This window comes from Heptranchias perlo, chromosome 3 (assembly GCF_035084215.1).
Source record: "Heptranchias perlo isolate sHepPer1 chromosome 3, sHepPer1.hap1, whole genome shotgun sequence".
NCBI classification, from domain to species: domain Eukaryota; kingdom Metazoa; phylum Chordata; class Chondrichthyes; order Hexanchiformes; family Hexanchidae; genus Heptranchias; species Heptranchias perlo.
In genome coordinates this window covers 73,328,238-73,345,844 of record NC_090327.1, presented here as the reverse complement: position 1 = coordinate 73,345,844, position 17,607 = coordinate 73,328,238, and the positions used below count along the sequence as shown (strand labels likewise).

At 45.7% G+C, this 17,607-nt stretch overlaps 1 protein-coding gene across 1 annotated transcript in view; it reads right to left on the bottom strand.

The window, feature by feature from the left end:
- Positions 1 to 17,607, bottom strand: part of adhfe1 (alcohol dehydrogenase iron containing 1) — a 38,908-nt gene that overhangs the window by 8,225 nt on the left and 13,076 nt on the right. Inside the window, exons 9-10 of the mRNA XM_067980231.1 lie at positions 15,552 to 15,704; positions 6,126 to 6,224 (exon numbers count right to left, since the gene is read on the bottom strand). Coding sequence (XP_067836332.1) covers positions 6,126 to 6,224; positions 15,552 to 15,704 — 252 coding nt within the window. The remainder of the gene's footprint in view (positions 1 to 6,125; positions 6,225 to 15,551; positions 15,705 to 17,607) is intronic.

Genomic DNA, 17,607 nt, shown 5'->3' with positions numbered 1-17,607 from the left:
TGAGAGCCAGCATAGATTTGTTAAAGGCAAGTTGTGTTTGACAAATTGAAGAGTTTTTTTGAAGAAGAAACTGATTGGATAGACAAAAGGGATGCAGTTTATAGATGTAGTGTACATGGATTTTGGGCAGGCATTCGATAAGGTGTCTCACAAGATGATTGTTAGAAAAATTCAGATGCATAAGAGGAAATATAGGAGTGCGGATAGAAAGTTGGTTGATGAACAGGAAACAAAATGTTAGGGTAAATGGATGTTGCTCGGATTGGTGAAGGATTAGAAGTGGTGTACCCCAGTGTCTGTTCTCGGTGTATATGGATGATTTGGACTTGGGCATAGGGAGCACAATCTCAAAATTTGCTCATGACACAATAGTAGGGGGGTTTGATAAACATTGAGGAGGACTGTAAAATACTTCAAGACGTCTTAGACAGGTTAGCGAAATGGGCAGACAGGTGGAAGATGCAATTTTATGCAGATAAGTGTGATGTAATACATTTCGGGAGGGAAAACAAAGACTGAGAATATACACCCAATGGAAAGATGCTGAAGAGTGTGGATGAACTGAGAGACGTAGGGGTTCAAATACATAATTCCCTGAAAGTGGGGGTGCAGGGATGTCATGTTTCTAGATATTATGACCAATTGTCATAGAAAGGATCTAAATGTGCTTGAAGCTTGCTTTAAAGGGGCTAGTTTCTCAGGACAGCTCCATCATGGGATGTGAATCAGAAGCCAGACAATGGGGGTTCGCTAAAATACTTCCCAGCATATATCTGCACTTTAGGGATTTAATCCTCTTGAGTTTGCACTGAGATAATTATAGAAAGGACATTAAAACCATAGAGGCTATGTAGCATAGACTCACCAGGATGAAGCCAGGGATGGAACACTGTAGTGATGAAGAGAGAATTGAGATATTGGGATTATTTCCACTGAAGCAGAGAAGGCTAAGAGGAGATTTAATAGAGGTTTTGGAAACTGTGACGAGTTTTGATCTTGAGTATGGAAGGACTATGTCCTCTAGTTAGGAGTCAGTGACAAAGGGGCTGCCGATTTAAAACTGTCATTAAAAGAGTGAGGAGAGTTGTTAAGGATAGATTTCTTTATCCAAAAGGTTGTTGGAACATGGAATGTTTTGCCACAGAGTGAGGGAAAAGCAGAGTAATATTTGAAACAGAGGAAGATGCAGGGTTATTAGTTTTAGTTATAACAGACATGTAACAACAACTTGCATTTATATAGCGCCTTTAATGTCGTAAAACATCCCAAGGCACTTCACAGGAGCATTATCAAACAAAATTTGGCATGGAGCCGTATAAGAGATATTAGGACAAGAGGTAGGTTTTAAGGAGTGTCTTAAAGGAGGAGAGAGGTGTAGAGAGGCGGAGAGGTTTAGGGAGAGAATTCCAGAGCTTAGTGCCTAGGCAGCTGAAAGCACGGCTGCCAATGGTGGAGCGATTAAAATTGGGGATGCGCAAGAGGCCAGAATTGGAGGAGTGCAGAGATCTTGGAGGGTAGTAGAGCTGGAGGAGGTTACAGAGATAGGGAGGGGTGAGGCCATGGAGGGATTGTATATTCAAGGTGTTGCCAGACTAGGATCCAGTGTAGGTCAGCGAGCTCAGGGGTGATAGGTGAGTTGGACTTGGTGTGAGTTAGGATACGGGCAGCAGAATTTTGGATGAGCTCAAGTTTACTGAGGGTGCAAGGTGGGAGACCAGCCAGGAGAGCATTGGAATATGGCGTATAATTTTTTTTTGCAAAGGTAACTAAATCATGCTTTGGATACTCGGCCCTCCAAGAATCTATTGGGGAGAGGCACTGCACATTGTAGTTCCTAGGTTCTGTTAACTGATCTCAGCTATAGCAGCAGTTGGAGCACCGTAATTGGTCTCAGCACTGGTCTCAGTTAGGGTACGGTAGCATAGTGGTTATGTTACTGGACTAGTAATCCAGAGGCCTGGACTAAAATCCAGAGTCATGAGTTCAAATCCCGCCACGGCAGCTGGCGAATTTAAATTCAATTAATTAAATTCAATTAATTAAATAAAAATCTGGAATTAAAATACTAGTATCAGTAATGATGGCCATGAAACTACCGGATTGTCGTAAAAACCCATCTGGTTTACTAATGTCCTTTAGGGAAGGATACCTGCCGTCCTTACCCGGTCTGGCCTATATGTGACTCCAGACCCACAGCAATGTGGTTGATTCTTAATTGCCCTCTGAAATGGCCGAGCAAGCCACTCAGTTGTAAAATCTCGCTACGAAAAGTCATAATGAGAATAAAACCGGACGGACCATCCGGCATCGGACCACTAGGCACCGGACACGACAACGGCAAACCAAGCCCAGTCGACCCTGCAAGGTCCTCCTTACTAACATCTGGGGACTTGTGCCAAAATTGGGAGAGCTATCCCACAGACTAGTCAAGCAATAGCCATATTCACAGAATCATACCTTTCAGCCAACGTCCCAGACTCTTCCATCACCATCCCTGGGTATGTCCTGTCCCACCGGCAGGACAGACCCACCAGAGGTGGCGGTACAGTGATATACAGTCAGGAGGGAGTGGCCCTGGGAGTCCTCAACATTGACTCTGGACCCCATGAAATCTCATGGCATCAGGTCAAACATGGGCAAGGAAACCTCCTGCTGATTACCACCTACCGTCCTCCCTCAGCTGATGAATCAGTCCTCCTCCATGTTGAGCACCACTTGGAGGAAGCACTGAGGGTAGCAAGGACACAAAACATACTCTGGGGTGGGGACTTCAATGTCCATCACCAAGAGTGGCTCGGTAGCACCAGAGCTGGCCGAGTCCTGAAGGACACAGCTGCCAGACTGGGCCTGCGGCAAGTGGTGAGCGAACCAACACGAGGGAAAAACTTACTTGACCTCGTCCTCACCAATCTACCTGTCGCAAATGCATCTGTCCACGACAGTATTGGTAGGAGTGACCATCGCACAGTCCTCGTGGAGATGAAGTCCCGTCTTCGCACTGAGGACACCATCCAACGTGTTGTGTGGCACTACCACCGTGCTAAATGGGATAGATTCAGAACAGATCTAGCAGCTCAAAACTGGGCAGCACCAGGCGTACCTAAAAATGAGATGCCAACCTGGTGAAGCTACAACTCAGGACTACATGCGTGCTAAACAGCGGAAGCAACATGCTATATAGACAGAGCTAAGCGATTCCACAACCAACGGATCAGATCAAAGCTCTGCAGTCCTGCCACATCCAGTCGTGAATGATGGTGGACAATTAAACAACTAACGGGAGGAGGAGGCTCTGCAAACATCCCCATTCTCAATGATGGTGGAGTCCAGCACGTGAGTGCAAAAGACAAGGCTGAAGTGTTTGCAACCATCTTCAGCCAGAAGTGCCGAGTGGATGATCCATCTCGGCCTCCTCCCGATATCCCCACCATCACGGAAGCCAGTCTTCGGCCAATTTGATTCACTCCACGTGATATCAAGAAACGGCTGAGTGCACTGGATACAGCAAAGGCTATGGGCCCCGACAACATCCCTGCTGTAGTGCTGAAGACTTGTGCTCCACAACTAGCCGCGCCTCTAGCCAAGCTGTTCCAGTACAGCTACAACACTGGCATCTACCCGACAATGTGGAAAATTGCCCAGGTATGTCCTGTCCACAAAAAGCAGGACAAATCCAATCCGGCTAATTACCGCCCCATCAGTCTACCAATAACCTGCTCACTGATGCTCAGTTTGGGTTCCGCCAGGACCACTCGGCTCCAGACCTCATTACAACCTTGGTCCAAACATGGACAAAAGAGCTGAATTCCAGAGGTGAGGTGAGAGTGACTGCCCTTGACATCAAGGCAGCATTTGATCGAGTGTGGCACCAAGGAGCACTAGTAAAACTGAAGTCAATGGGAATCAGGGGGAAAACTCTCCAGTGGCTGGAGTCATACCTAGCACAAAGGAAGATGGTAGTGGTTATTGGAGGCCAATCATCTCAGCCCCAGGACATTGCTGCAGGAGTTCCTCAGGCAGTGTCCTAGGCCCAACCATCTTCAGCTGCTTCATCAATGACCTTCACTCCATCATAAGGTCAGAAATGGGGATGTTTGCTGATGACTGCACAGTGTTCAGTTCCATTCGCAACCCCTCAAATAATGAAGCAGTCCGAGCCCGCATGCAGCAAGACCTGGACAACATCCAGGCTTGGGCTCATAAGTGGCAAGTAACATTCGCGCCAGATAAGTGCCAGGCAATGACCATTTCCAACAAGAGAGAGTCTAACCACCTCCCCTTGACATTCAACGGCATTACCATCGCCGAATCCCCCACCATCAACATACTGGGGGTCACCAATGACCAGAAACGTCACTGGACCAGCCATATAAATACTGTGGCTACGAGAGCAGGTCAGAGGCTGGGTATTCTGCGATGAGTGACTCACCTCCTGACTCCCCAAAGCCTTTCCACCATCTACAAGGCACAAATCAGGAGTGTGATGGAACGCTCTCCACTTGCTTGGATGAGTGCAGCTCCAACAACACTCAAGAAGCTCGACACGATCCAAGATAAAGCAGCCCGCTTGATTGGCACCCCATCCACCACCCTAAACATTCACTCCCTTCACCACCGGCGCACTGTGGCTGCAGTGTGTACCATCCACAGGATGCACTGCAGCAACTCGCCAAGGCTTCTTCGACAGCACCTCCCAAACCCGCGACCTCTACCACCTAGAAGGACAAGAGCAGCAGGCACATGGGAACAACACCACCTGCACGTTCCCCTCCAAGTCACACACCATCCCGACTTGGAAATATATCGCCGTTCCTTCATTGTCGCTGGGTCAAAATCCTGGAACTCCCTTCCTAACAGCACTGTGGGAGAACCGTCACCACACGGACTGCAGCGGTTCAAGAAGGCGGCTCACCACCACCTTCTCGAGGGCAATTAGGGATGGGCAATAAATGCTGGTCTCACCAGCGACGCCCACATCCCGTGAACGAATAAAAAAAAACCCTGGGCCAGGAAGGGAAAAATCAGCTGGGTTTCTCTTTCTGATGGTTATCCTGTGGCCCCTGTTGAAAAGTATGTGTGAATGGATGTTGGATAAGGATAGAATCAGACATAACCTTGACTTTCTCACAGTTGAACAGCCTGCCATCACACATTGTTGAGGCCTGCATCTGAAAAATGACCATCTAGCCAAGATACTAGAGGACTGCCAGCACTTATGTGGAGCTGTACCCCAGCAAGAAGAGTGAAGGATAATAAAACATATTTTCTTGAGCGTTAATGGAAAAGATCCTTTGCAGGTAGTATTAATAGATTATTTTTAAGAGTTTTGAAAAAAATTCCTTTATGGTGCTCCTTGATGGACCCCTGCAAACATATGTTTTAGACAGGATTGTGTGGAGCATGTGCACTGCAGTGACATTAGATGGGGAGCTTCTCTTTAACACAACTGCTGCACAGCCTGGGGACCTCAATGGCTGGGTATTAGCTAACACTCAGCAAGGAAAATAAGAACATAAGGACATAAGAAATAGGAGCAGGAGTAGGCCATACGGCCCCTCGAGCCCCCTCCGCCATTCAATAAGATCATGGCTGATCTTTGGCCTCAACTCCACTTTCCTGCCCGATCCCCATATTCCTTGATTCCTCTAGAGTCCAAACATCTATCTATCTCAGCCTTGAATATACTCAACAAATGAGCATCCACAGCCCTCTGGGGTAGAGAATTCCAAAGATTCACAACCCTGTAAGTGAAGAAATTCCTCCTCATCTCAGCCTTGAATGGCTGACCCCTTATCCTGAGACTATGCCCCCTAATTCTAGACTCGCCAGCTAGGGGAAACAGCCTCTCAGCATCCACCCTGTCAAGTCCCCTCAGAATCTTATATGTTTCAATGAGATCACCTCTCATTCTTCCAAACTCCAGAGAGTATAGGCCCATTCTACTCAATCTCTCCGCACAGGACAACTCTCTCATCCCAGGAATCAATTTAGTGAATCTTCGTTGCAATACAGCCAAATCTGTCTATAAGTCTATAAATGCTAAGCCTCTCCCCATTTTGAACAAATATATACATATCAATTAAAGGTTTGAGGACTGCATAACCTATGTGCACCACATTGCTTACCAGAGATGAACACCAGCATTTCCAAAGCCAATTCCAGCAAAAACACTTGCAAGGTGCATGTTGAACCTAGCCTCACAGTCTTCAGGATTTCTGACAGCACTAGTAGTTTGAAAGAGAAAGTAACATTTAACAGGCAGTATAGTATTCACAGTAAAACACTTGAACAACCTCCTATGGCATTGTACATGGGGAGTTAAGACCAAGTGTAGTCCTTTCAGATGAAATGGGGCTAGAGGGACGTTTACAACGTGTCTTCAGGGTTTCCACTAAAGTTACACGGGTGATCGGAAGGGACCTTGTGGAAATTCCAGGCGCTTGTGTGGAATGAGCACTTCCTGTCCACAAACCTTATTTCCTGCTATTATAATGGAAAACTCGTATGTCAACACATCACAATGGAAAATTCATATGTAAACATTCATACTGGGTAAATCCTATATAAACATGTCAGCATTTCAACGTAAAATCTTACCGTCACACTTTGATGAACCAATTGAATCACTCAAATTGCTTTTTCAAAAAAATGTCATTTGCCAAATTTTTCCTCAATGATAATGTTAGCAAATTTATCCTTTGAATTGTTTCTTTTTACCTTTTTAATACCTTAATTAACGCTTTTAATTTAGGGCCTCAGCCTGTCTCAAAAGCCTGGGTTTGACTTAATAATTTTATCTCAATCATTGGATAGAGCTTTCAACTACATTTGCGCATTGAGTAAGCACAGTTTTCAGAATTTCCCATCTGCAGCAGCATGAGTTGAAGGGTCCCCTCATCCTGTGAGGATTTGAGTGTCTCTGTTTCCCCCTAAAACACTTTAAAACAAACTGGAGATTAAATTCCACATGCTTTATTTTAGAGAAGTGATGACATTTATTTAAAAATGCTATTTTCTATTATGAACTGCTCACAGATGGACAACACCTGTTATTATCAGCATCTGTGATTTTGGTTCTTTTCTAACTGACAATAATGAGATTATCGAGAATGGATTTTTTTTTAATAGTCACTTACTTGTTTATTGCTGTTGAAAGTTCAGTTAAAAAATGTTTCTCTTCTGAACCATATTTGAGGCTTATGGAATTTCTTGGATAATGCATAAACATTACATTTTTAACATTTTATGTGGTAGCTTTTGTTTGTTTATGAAACTTACATTTATTAAAAACTATAATTTAGAAAACTCATAATAGTGTACTAAAGAGTAATTTTTCCACTTCTGTGTTCCTGGTGCATGTCACAAGGACATATCAGCAAAATGTGCAGTTCCTGCCCATGATTTTGATCCATTCATTTTAAGAAGCAGAAAGTTTACTTTTAAATGCTTTAAGGTGGTCATGCATAGACAGGAAATGGCTGACAATGGAGAAAGCAATGGGGGAAGGGGTGGGTGGATAGAGGGAGGGGGAAATCTGACTGCCCAGTAAAGGATGCAGATGGTTCAGGGGATGGGGCTGTCAAGCAGGAGCATCATAGGGGTTGGGGTCTGATGGTTCAACAGGAGCCTAGGGCAGTTTGGGTTCGATTTCCCTGGATCCCTTCCCCACAAGGCTGCTTCCCCTGATAGTGCCAGATCCTCGCAACCCCTCAACACTGTCAGACTGTGCCTCCCAACACTCCAAAATCCTCTCCCCCACCTGGCATAAACAAGGCATTAAAGTGAAATGGGATGTTTCAAACAGAAGTTTTTGGGTGGGCTGAAAGCCGTGTGTTAATTTTGCTTACTGCCACTGTTGTTGGAGCTGCCACTTAATGTTAGTTATTGACCGTAAGATTTATCCGTTTATGGTGAGGAACTATTTCTCACTTTCCACCATTCTCCTTACATAATTGGTGTCCCATTCAAGGTCCCATTATACTCATGCTACTTGGAGCAAGAGGAGGAAGAGGATGAGCAGGGACTGCAGGATGCCAGGAAAAGGGAGGCAACATTGTAGGAGGAAGCTTCCTACTTGCAGATATCCTGCCAACGAAATATATTGTGCCGAGATAATTTACCTGGGTCTTATTGAGGAGCAATATCTTCTTAGGCTCAGATTGACCAGGGAGGCCGTGCCTGAATATTTCACTTGTTGCAGGAAGACTGGCAGCTGAACAGCAGGGCAGGCATGGTGCTGCCAGTGGCAGTGAGGGTAACAACATTTTTGCCTTGGGCTTTATTTAGGAGGCCAATGGGGACATCAGTAGCATCAGTCTGTCTGCAGTGCATTGCTGCATAAAGCAGGTGACCGATTCATTATTTGCCTGTGTAAACAATTTCATCTCTTTCCCATGGGCAAAAGAGAACAACAGGAGAAAGCAATAAGTTATTTTTCTATATGTAAGTTTTTCCAAAGTCCAGCATGGCAAGCATAGAGCTCTACATTCTCCAACCAATAGTAGTGCTCCATACATGAATCACAAAGGACTCTCCTCAATCAGCATACAATTGTGCGTGACTATCAGTATAGAGCGACCGCAGCATCATTACTGACATCAATGGGTTTCCCAAAGGGAATCTCCCATGTGAATTGCTGGGATTAAAGAGAGGTCAAAACATGTGGCCACCCGCTGGTACCCACATCTGAAGACAGTGGCGATCAGATCTCATTTTGGCAGATGATTAGTGTATGCAAAGGCTCAAGCTATCAAGGTAAGTTGTGACAGCAGACACAAGGCCACAGATACGTGTGATGGGCTGATTAGCCACGATGCTGGATGATTATTTAGAAGTACCACAATCACAGCATGTCATGTTTTACGCAATTTTGTGAATTATGTATTTAAAAAATTAATGATATTGTGATATGGTAAATGCCTATACAAGTTCTTTATTTGAAAGAAGGCTTGCCTGGGTGATCATCACTTATCTATTTATTGTTTAATAAATTTATTTGGTAGTTTATAGCCTAAATTAAGGTCTGATAGCTCGATTACTTTACCACTTTCCAAAGTGAAGGGAATCATCTGGTGGCACCTTATGTATCCAGTAAGCCAAAATGCAGTGACAAGGGCTTCTATTCAACTCCTAGACTCACTACAGTTACCCAGCTATTAGGCAGGTAAAGATACACTCCAGTTTGTAGGAAGCGAGGGCTCATTTATAGGAGTTGTCTTTGGCGCTGAACCTGAGGAAAATATCTGAGGTAAAAAATTTAAAACATTATGGATGACCTTGATCGTGTGTTGTATACATCATGATTTTGTAACAGATCTACGCCTAACACCTTTTATTTGTATATGTAAAAAATGTTAGTAATGGAGAAAAAAAATTTAATCGTTTGCTCCAGCATTGAAGAAAAATAATTTACACACAGCTTTAACCCCAAAACACTTATTAGTATTACAGGTTCACTTGACTACACTCAGCTGCAAGGCTCAGGCTTGTTGTAGGTCAGGCATGACAAAGCTGAACTTTACAGTTAATCAAGTATAAAATGAAGATAGGGAAAAAGTATCAATGTAGCAAACATTGATCAAGGTTCTCCCATTATTTAAAAATAAACTGATCAAATGTGCTAATGTCACATATTTTAGTCAAAATAACCTTATGGCCTGGACCTTAGTATAGAAAGCAACAACAACAACTTGCATTTATATAGAGCTTTTAATGTAGTAAAACGTCCCAAGGTGCTTCATAGGAGTGTTACCAAACAAAATTTGACACCAAGCCAAGAGGGAGATATTAGGACAGGTGACTAAAAGCTTGGTCAAAGAGGTAGGTTTTAAGGAGCATCCTTAAGGAGGAGAGAGAGGTGGAGAGGTTTAGGGAGGGGATTCCAGAGCTTAGGCAGCTGAAGGTACGGCCGCCAATGGTGGAGCAATTTTTAAAAAAAAATTCGTTCACGGGATGTGGGCGTCGCTGGCGAGGCCGGCATTTATTGCCCATCCCTAATTGCCCTCGAGAAGGTGGTGGTGAGCCGCCTTCTTGAACCGCTGCAGTCCGTGTGGTGACGGTTCTCCCACAGTGCTGTTAGGAAGGGAGTTCCAGGATTTTGACCCAGCAACAATGAAGGAACGGCGATATATTTCCAAGTCGGGATGGTGTGTGACTTGGAGGGGAACGTGCAGGTGGTGTTGTTCCCATGTGCCTGCTGCTCTTGTCCTTCTAGATGGTTGAGGTCGTGGGTTTGGGAGGTGCTGTTGAAGAAGCCTTGGCGAGTTGCTGCAGTGCATCCTGTGGATGGTACACACTGCAGCCACAGTGCGCCGGTGGTGAAGGGAGTGAATGTTTAGGGTGGTGGATGGGGTGCCAATCAAGCGGGCTGCTTTATCTTGGATCGTGTCGAGCTTCTTGAGTGTTGTTGGAGCTGCACTCATCCAAGCAAGTGGAGAGTATTCCATCACACTCCTGACTTGTGCCTTGTAGATGGTGGAAAGGCTTTGGGGAGTCAGGAGGTGAGTCACTCGCCGCAGAATACCCAGCCTCTGACCTGCTCTCGTAGTCACAGTATTTATATGGCTGGTCCAGTTAAGTTTCTGGTCAATGGTGACCCCCAGGATGTTGATGGTGGGGGATTCGGCGATGGTAATGCCGTTGAATGTCAAGGGGAGGTGGTTAGACTTTCTCTTGTTGGAGATGGTCATTGCCTGGCACTTATCTGGCGCGAATGTTACTTGCCACTTATGAGCCCAAGCTTGGATGTTGTCCTGTTCTTGCTGCATGCGGGCTCGGACTGCTTCATTATTTGAGGGGTTGCGAATGGAACTGAACACTGTGCAGTCATCAGTGAACATCCCCATTTCTGACCTTATGATGGAGGGAAGTTCATTGATGAAGCAGCTGAAGATGGTTGGGCTTAGGACACTGCCCTGAGGAACTCCTGCAGCAATGTCCTGGGGCTGAGATGATTGGCCTCCAATAACCACTACCATCTTCCTTTGAGCTAGGTATGACTCCAGCCACTGGAGAGTTTTCCCCCTGATTCCCATGGACTTCAATTTTACTAGGGCTCCTTGGTGCCACACTCGGTCAAATGCTGCCTTGATGTCAAGGGCAGTCACTCTCACCTCACCTCTAGAATTCAGCTCTTTAGTCCATGTTTGGACCAAGGCTGTAATGAGGTCTGGAGCCGAGTGGTCCTGGCGGAACCCAAACTGAGCATCGGTGAGCAGGTTATTGGTGAGTAAGTGCCGCTTGATAGCACTGTCGACAACACCTTCCATCACTTTGCTGATGATTGAGAGTAGACTGATGGGGCGGTAATTGGCCGGATTGGATTTGTCCTGCTTTTTGTGGACAGGGCATACCTGGGCAATTTTCCACATTGTCGGGTAGATGCCAGTGTTGTAACTGTACTGGAACAGCTTGGCTAGAGGTGCAGCTAGTTCTGGAGCACAAGTCTTCAGCACTACAGCTGGGATGTTGTCGGGGCCCATAGCCTTTGCTGTATCCAGTGCACTCAGCCGTTTCTTGATATCACGTGGAGTGAATCGAATTGGCGGAAGACTGGCTTCCGTGATGGTGGGGATATCGGGAGGAGGCCGAGATGGATCATCCACTCGGCACTTCTGGATGAAGATGGTTGCAAACACTTCAGCCTTGTCTTTTGCACTCACGTGCTGGGCTCTGCCATCATTGAGGATGGGGATGTTTGCAGAGCCTCCTCCTCCCGTTAGTTGTTTAATTGTCCACCACCATTCACGAGTGGATGTGGCAGGACTGCAGAGCTTTGATCTGATCCGTTGGTTGTGGAATCGCTTCGCTCTGTCTGTAGCATGTTGCTTCCACTGTTTAGCAGCGGAATTAAAATCAGGGATGCACAAGAGGCCAGAATTGGAGGAGCACAGAGATCTCGGAGGGTTGTAGGGCTGGAGGAGGTTACAGAGATAGGGAGGGGTGAGGCCATGGATGGATTTGAAAACAAGGATGAGAATTTTTAAAAATCGAAGGATTGCCGGACCGGTAGCCAATGTAGGTCAGCAAGTACAGAGGTGATGGGTGAGCAGGACTTGATGCGAGTTAGGATATGTGCATCAGAGTTTTGAATGAGCTCAAGTTTATGGAGGGTGAAGGATGGGAGGCCAGCCAGGAAAGCACTAGAATAGTCGAATCTAGAGGTAACAATGATATCGATGAGGGTTTCAGCAGCAGATGAGCTGAGGCAGGGGCTGAGACGGGCGATGTTACGGAGGTGGAAGTAGGTGGTCTTGGTGATGGAACAGATATGGGATCGGAAGCTCATCTCTGGGTCTAGTAGGACGCCAAGGTTGCGAACGGTCTGGTTCAGCCTCAAGACAGTGGCCATGGAGAGGGATGGAGTTGGTGGCTAGGCAACAGAGTTTGTGACAGAGACTGAAGACAATTGCTTTGGTCATCCCAATATTTAGTTGGAAGAAATTTCTGCTAATCCAGACAAGCAGTGTGACAAATCAGAGGCAGTGGAGGGGTCGAGAGAGGTGGTGGTGAGGTAGAGCTGGGTGTCGTCAGCGTACATGTGGAACCTGACATTGTGTTTTCGGATGATCTCACCAAAGGGCAGCAGGTAGATGAGAAATAGGATGAGGCCAAGGATAGATCCTTGGGGACTCCAGAGGTAACAGTGCAGGACCAGGAAGAGAAGCCATTGCAGGTATTTCTCTGGCTATGATTGGATAGATAAGAATGGAACCAGGCGAGCGCAGTCCCACCCAGCTGGACGACAGAGGAGAGGCGTTGGAGGAGGATGGTGTGGTCAACCGTGTCAAAGGCTACAGACAGGTCGGGATGGATGAGAAGGGATAGTTTAGCATAGTCATAGTCATATAGAATGTCATTTGTGAGTCATAGAGTCATAGAGTTATACAGCACGGATAGAGGCCCTTCGGCCCATCGTGTCTGCGCCGGCCATCAGCCCTGTCTACTCTAATCCCATATTCCAGCATTTGGTCCGTAGCCTTGTATGCTATGGCATTTCAAGTGCTCATCCAAATGCTTCTTGAATGTTGTGAGGGTTCCTGCCTCCACAACCCTTTCAGGCAGTGAGTTCCAGACTCCAACCACCCTCTGGGTGAAAAAGTTCTTTCTCAAATCCCCTCTAAACCTCCCGCCTTTTACCTTGAATCTATGTCCCCTTGTTATAGAACCCTCAACGAAGGGAAAAAGCTCCTTAGTACCCATCCTATCTGTGCCCCTCATAATTTTGTACACCTCAATCATGTCCCCCCTCAGCCTCCTCTGCTCCAAGGAAAACAAACCCAATCTTCCCAGTCTCTCTTCATAGCTGAAGCGCTCCAGCCCTGGTAACATCCTGGTGAATCTCCTCTGCACCCTCTCCAAAGCGATCACATCCTTCCTGTAGTGTGGCGACCAGAACTGCACACAGTACTCCAGCTGTGGCCTAACCAGTGACTTTGAAAAGGGCCGTTTCAGTGCTGTGGCAGGGGCGGAAACCTGATTGGAGAGGTTCAAACATGGTGTTGTGGGAAAGAGGGGCACGGATTTGGGAGGTAACAACATGTTCAAGGGACTTTGGAGAGGAAAGGGAGGTTGGAGATGGGGTGGTACTTTGCAAGGACGGAGGGATCAAGGGTGAGTTTTTTGAGGAGGGGGGTGGTGATGGTAGATTTTAAGATGAGGGGGACAGTACCCAAGGAGAAGGTGCCGTTATCAATATCAGCTAACATGGGGACCAGGAAGGGAAGTTGGGTGGTCAGCAGTTTAGTGGTAACAGGGTCGAGGGAGCAGGAGGTGGGTCTCATGGACAAGATGAGCTGGGAGAGGGCATGAGGGGAAATAGGAGAGAAACTAGGGAAAGATGCAAGTTCAGGGCTAGGGCAGGGGGGAACCGTAGGGGAATTTGGCTTGGTGGGCTAGTGGAAGGGAAGGAATCGGCAGAGGCAGCTGAATGGATGGTCTCAACATTAGTGACAAAGAAGTCCATGAGCTCCTCGCACTTGTTGTTGGAGGTGAGGGTGGAGGGGGCAGGGGAGAGGGGTTTAAGAAGACAGTTTGTAGTGAAGAGAAACCGGGGGTTATCATTGCATTCCAGGATGATTCTGGAATAGTGAGCAGTTTTGGCAGAGAGCAGGACCCGATAGTGCTTTATGTGCTCAGCTAGATCTGGCAATGAATGGCTAAACCAGTTGCCTGCCATAAATGTTCAAGTCTGCGTCCCTTGGACTTAAGGCAGCGGAGATGGGGGCCGTACCAGGGTGAGAGAGGGGAATGGTTTTAATGGGGACAAAGGCATCAAAGGTGAAGGTGAGAGTGTGATTGAGCAAATCAGTAGCTGCAGAAATGTTGTGGTGAATGGAGGGCCAACGGCTAGACAGTTGGGAATTTGAAAGTGCAGTTGTAAGTGACTTGGGGAGAGTTTTTTCCAGGGCAAACACAGAAGGAAGTCGGGTTGGGAGGAGGAAGTGGGATGTGAGTGGAGAGGGAGAAAGCTGTCAGTGTTTTTTACTGTTATTGTCAACCAAATACTTTCAACAGACTGTTATAATATACCGGCCTAATATCACCTTCTCTGTAGATTGCCCTTTTCTCTTCTCTTGCAGGTCACTCACCATCATGCAGCTCCTTCTGCTATGGCATGCTAGGTTACACACTTCTCTAAGACTGCTGTCAATGCTGTCTTGTGATCAGCAGGTACAAGGTTCAAAAAAATCAAAGGTTCACTATACCAACACTTCCTGCCCCTCTCTCCCTCCTTGTAATGGACAAACTAAGAAATGTTAGAGCTTCTGTTTGAGGTTGGATTGGTCACCCTCCCCTCCCCATCTCAACTGCTCGACATGTAGACTGATCATGAACCAATGGAGGTCTTCACCGTGGGCTATTTTTCCCTCTTGGTGTGAATTGAATGTGTAGTGTCAAGTGACATATCTGAGCTAAAATTGTACTCCACAAACAAAAGAATTGTTCCTAAATTCAGTCCTGTGGCATTTACACAAAGTGTAATAAACATGCCATTTTCTTTTGAACTTTAACCGTGACTTTTTAAAACTTTAACCATGTACACTACATAATAAACCAGAAGAGAAACTCAGAGAGGAATACAAGTTAGCTGCACAGGCAAACCGAACACTAACAAGTAAACTTAGACTAGATTAAGTTCTGGTTATATTTAAAGTTGCAGCACCTCATTTTTCCTACATATTGTACGAGCTAAGGAACTCCGAATAATAAAATGAATTGTGCTCCCGTAATGGATTTTTAAAATATTTTTTTCTAACAGAGGTTCAGGTTAGTGAGAGCTTGTTTCTGTAATTACTGTGCTGACCTCTGCTGTTTGCCTTTGTGGTTAGCAACAGCCAGGGACTAATATTGAATCAGCAATGTGAACAAACATCATCATGAATCCCAATTCTTTTCTGGAAAACATTTTCTTTTTCAAAAATTTAAATTTGACATCTTGAGTAATTTCTTCCCAAGCAGTGCTCCTCCCTGTACACAAACAAAATCACTGAATTACGGAGGACTACAGCTTTAATAGCAGAGCGGTTAGACTTTGCTAGGCATTGCATTACCGTTTAAAATACTTGGCCACAATCCTCAGGGCATGCTTGGACCATACATCGCTAATAGGGTTGCTCCCTTGATAAGCTGGACGATTGATTGGGTTTGGTGGGCATGGTGATCGTAAGTTGTAAGGAAGAGCTGTGTAAGACTCCAGTGCATGGCTGTAGGCAAAAAGAAATAGAGTGAGGAACTTTAAGCATCTTTCCTGTGTGGAATACAGTGAAGAACTTTAAACTGTACTTTTTAAACCTAAAAAAGTTTGAATATTATTAAAAACAATGAGTTCAGATTTTCTTTTAGCCATCTGATTGTTTCGTTGACTTTGTGTCATCTTCTCGGGATCTGATTGCTCTCTTGAATTTTGTATCCAAGGCTCTGTTACTCTGCCAGCAATTTGATTGGTTTGCAAGCCATGTGCCATCCAGCAATGTGATTGGTCGATGAGAACCATGTGACATGTGGGTGGGGACTTACCAGATTTATTTTAGGGCGGCTGCTCTTATGCCTTGTTCCTGGCTTATCCTCAGAAACCTTGTTCCACTGGTACTCCCTTGATGACCTTGGCCTGCTAATCTCACTGTCCCTCCTTCTCTGCAACAGCCATGCAGTATAAGCTCAATGGGGTGGGAATTTGGCTCACCTCTGCTCTCTGTTCCTAGGGACCTGGCTAGCTTCCTCTCAGCCTGTGCTCCCACTTCCTCCCTCCTAGCAGCAACTCCAAAGCTCAGCTTCTCACACTCCTTAGCGAAGACAACTACCTCCAGTAGTTCCAGCATTACTCCAGTCCCCTTCCCCATTTATTTGCTCTGTACAAAACATCTCAAGGCACAATCCAGAGGGGAGAAGAAAAATATATATAGATAAAAGGGTGTCATCCTCGGCTAGGTGGCAGCCTTCTTGCCTCTGAGTTAGAAGGCTGTGGGCTCAAACTCAACTTCAGAACTTCAGCACTTCAGCACATCATCTAGGTTGACAATTCAGTGGAGTACTGAAGCGGTGATGTCTTTTGGACGAGACATTAAGCTGCTCTCTCAGGTAGACATAAAAGATGCCATGGCCCTATTCATAGACGTGCATAGAAGTTACATCACAGAAGCCATTCGGCCCAACTAGTCCATGTCAGCATTTACCCTCTGTGCGAGCAAATAGTTCTAATCACATTTACCCACCATGCTCCCATATCCCTTCAATGTCTTTTCGTTCATTCACCTTTCCAATCTATTCTTGAATTTTGATATTGTTTCTGCCTCAACCACCAACCCTGGAAGTGAATTCTACAACCTCACGACTCTCTGTGTGACGAAGTTTCTCCTGCTCTCTGTTCGAAATATCTCACATTTAATCTTGTATTTATGGTCCCTTGTTCTTGACCCCTCAACTATTGAATACAAGCAACGAAGAGCATGGGTGTTCCCCCAGTGTCCTAGCCAACATATATCCCTCAACCAACAGTAAAACAAATTACCTGGTCATTTATTTCATTGCTGATTGTAGCAACTTGCTGCTGCATTTGCCTATATTACAACAGTGACTGCACTTCAGAAGTACTGCATTGGCTGTGAAGCACTTTGGGGTGTCCTGAGGTCATGAAAGGTACTACATAAATGCAATGTCTTTCTTTAGAGGAACAGGTATCAAGCCATAGTGGGATAGTTAGGAGAAATGTGGAAACTTGATTAAAAAGGAGGGTTTGAGAAAAATTTTAAAAGGTAGCGAGAGAAGTGGGGAATCGGAAGGGGAATTCCAGAAAGGAAGGCTGAGGAAGATGAGGGGGCCAAGAATAGATCATTTGGGGAATTAGAAGTGACTTTGTGGGGGGCGGAAAGAAAAGCCATTGCTGGAAATGCATTGGCCACATTGGTACAGATAAGAATGGCACACAGAGTTCAGTACCAATGGAAGAAAGGCGATAGAAGAGGTTGGTATGGTTAACTGAATAAAATATTACAAAGAGGTCGAGAACAAGGAGGGATAATTCACTGCAGTCATATAGGATGTTATTCATAGCTTTGGTCACGGTGGATATGGTGCTGTGAGAAGAATGGAAGCCAGAATGAAGGGATC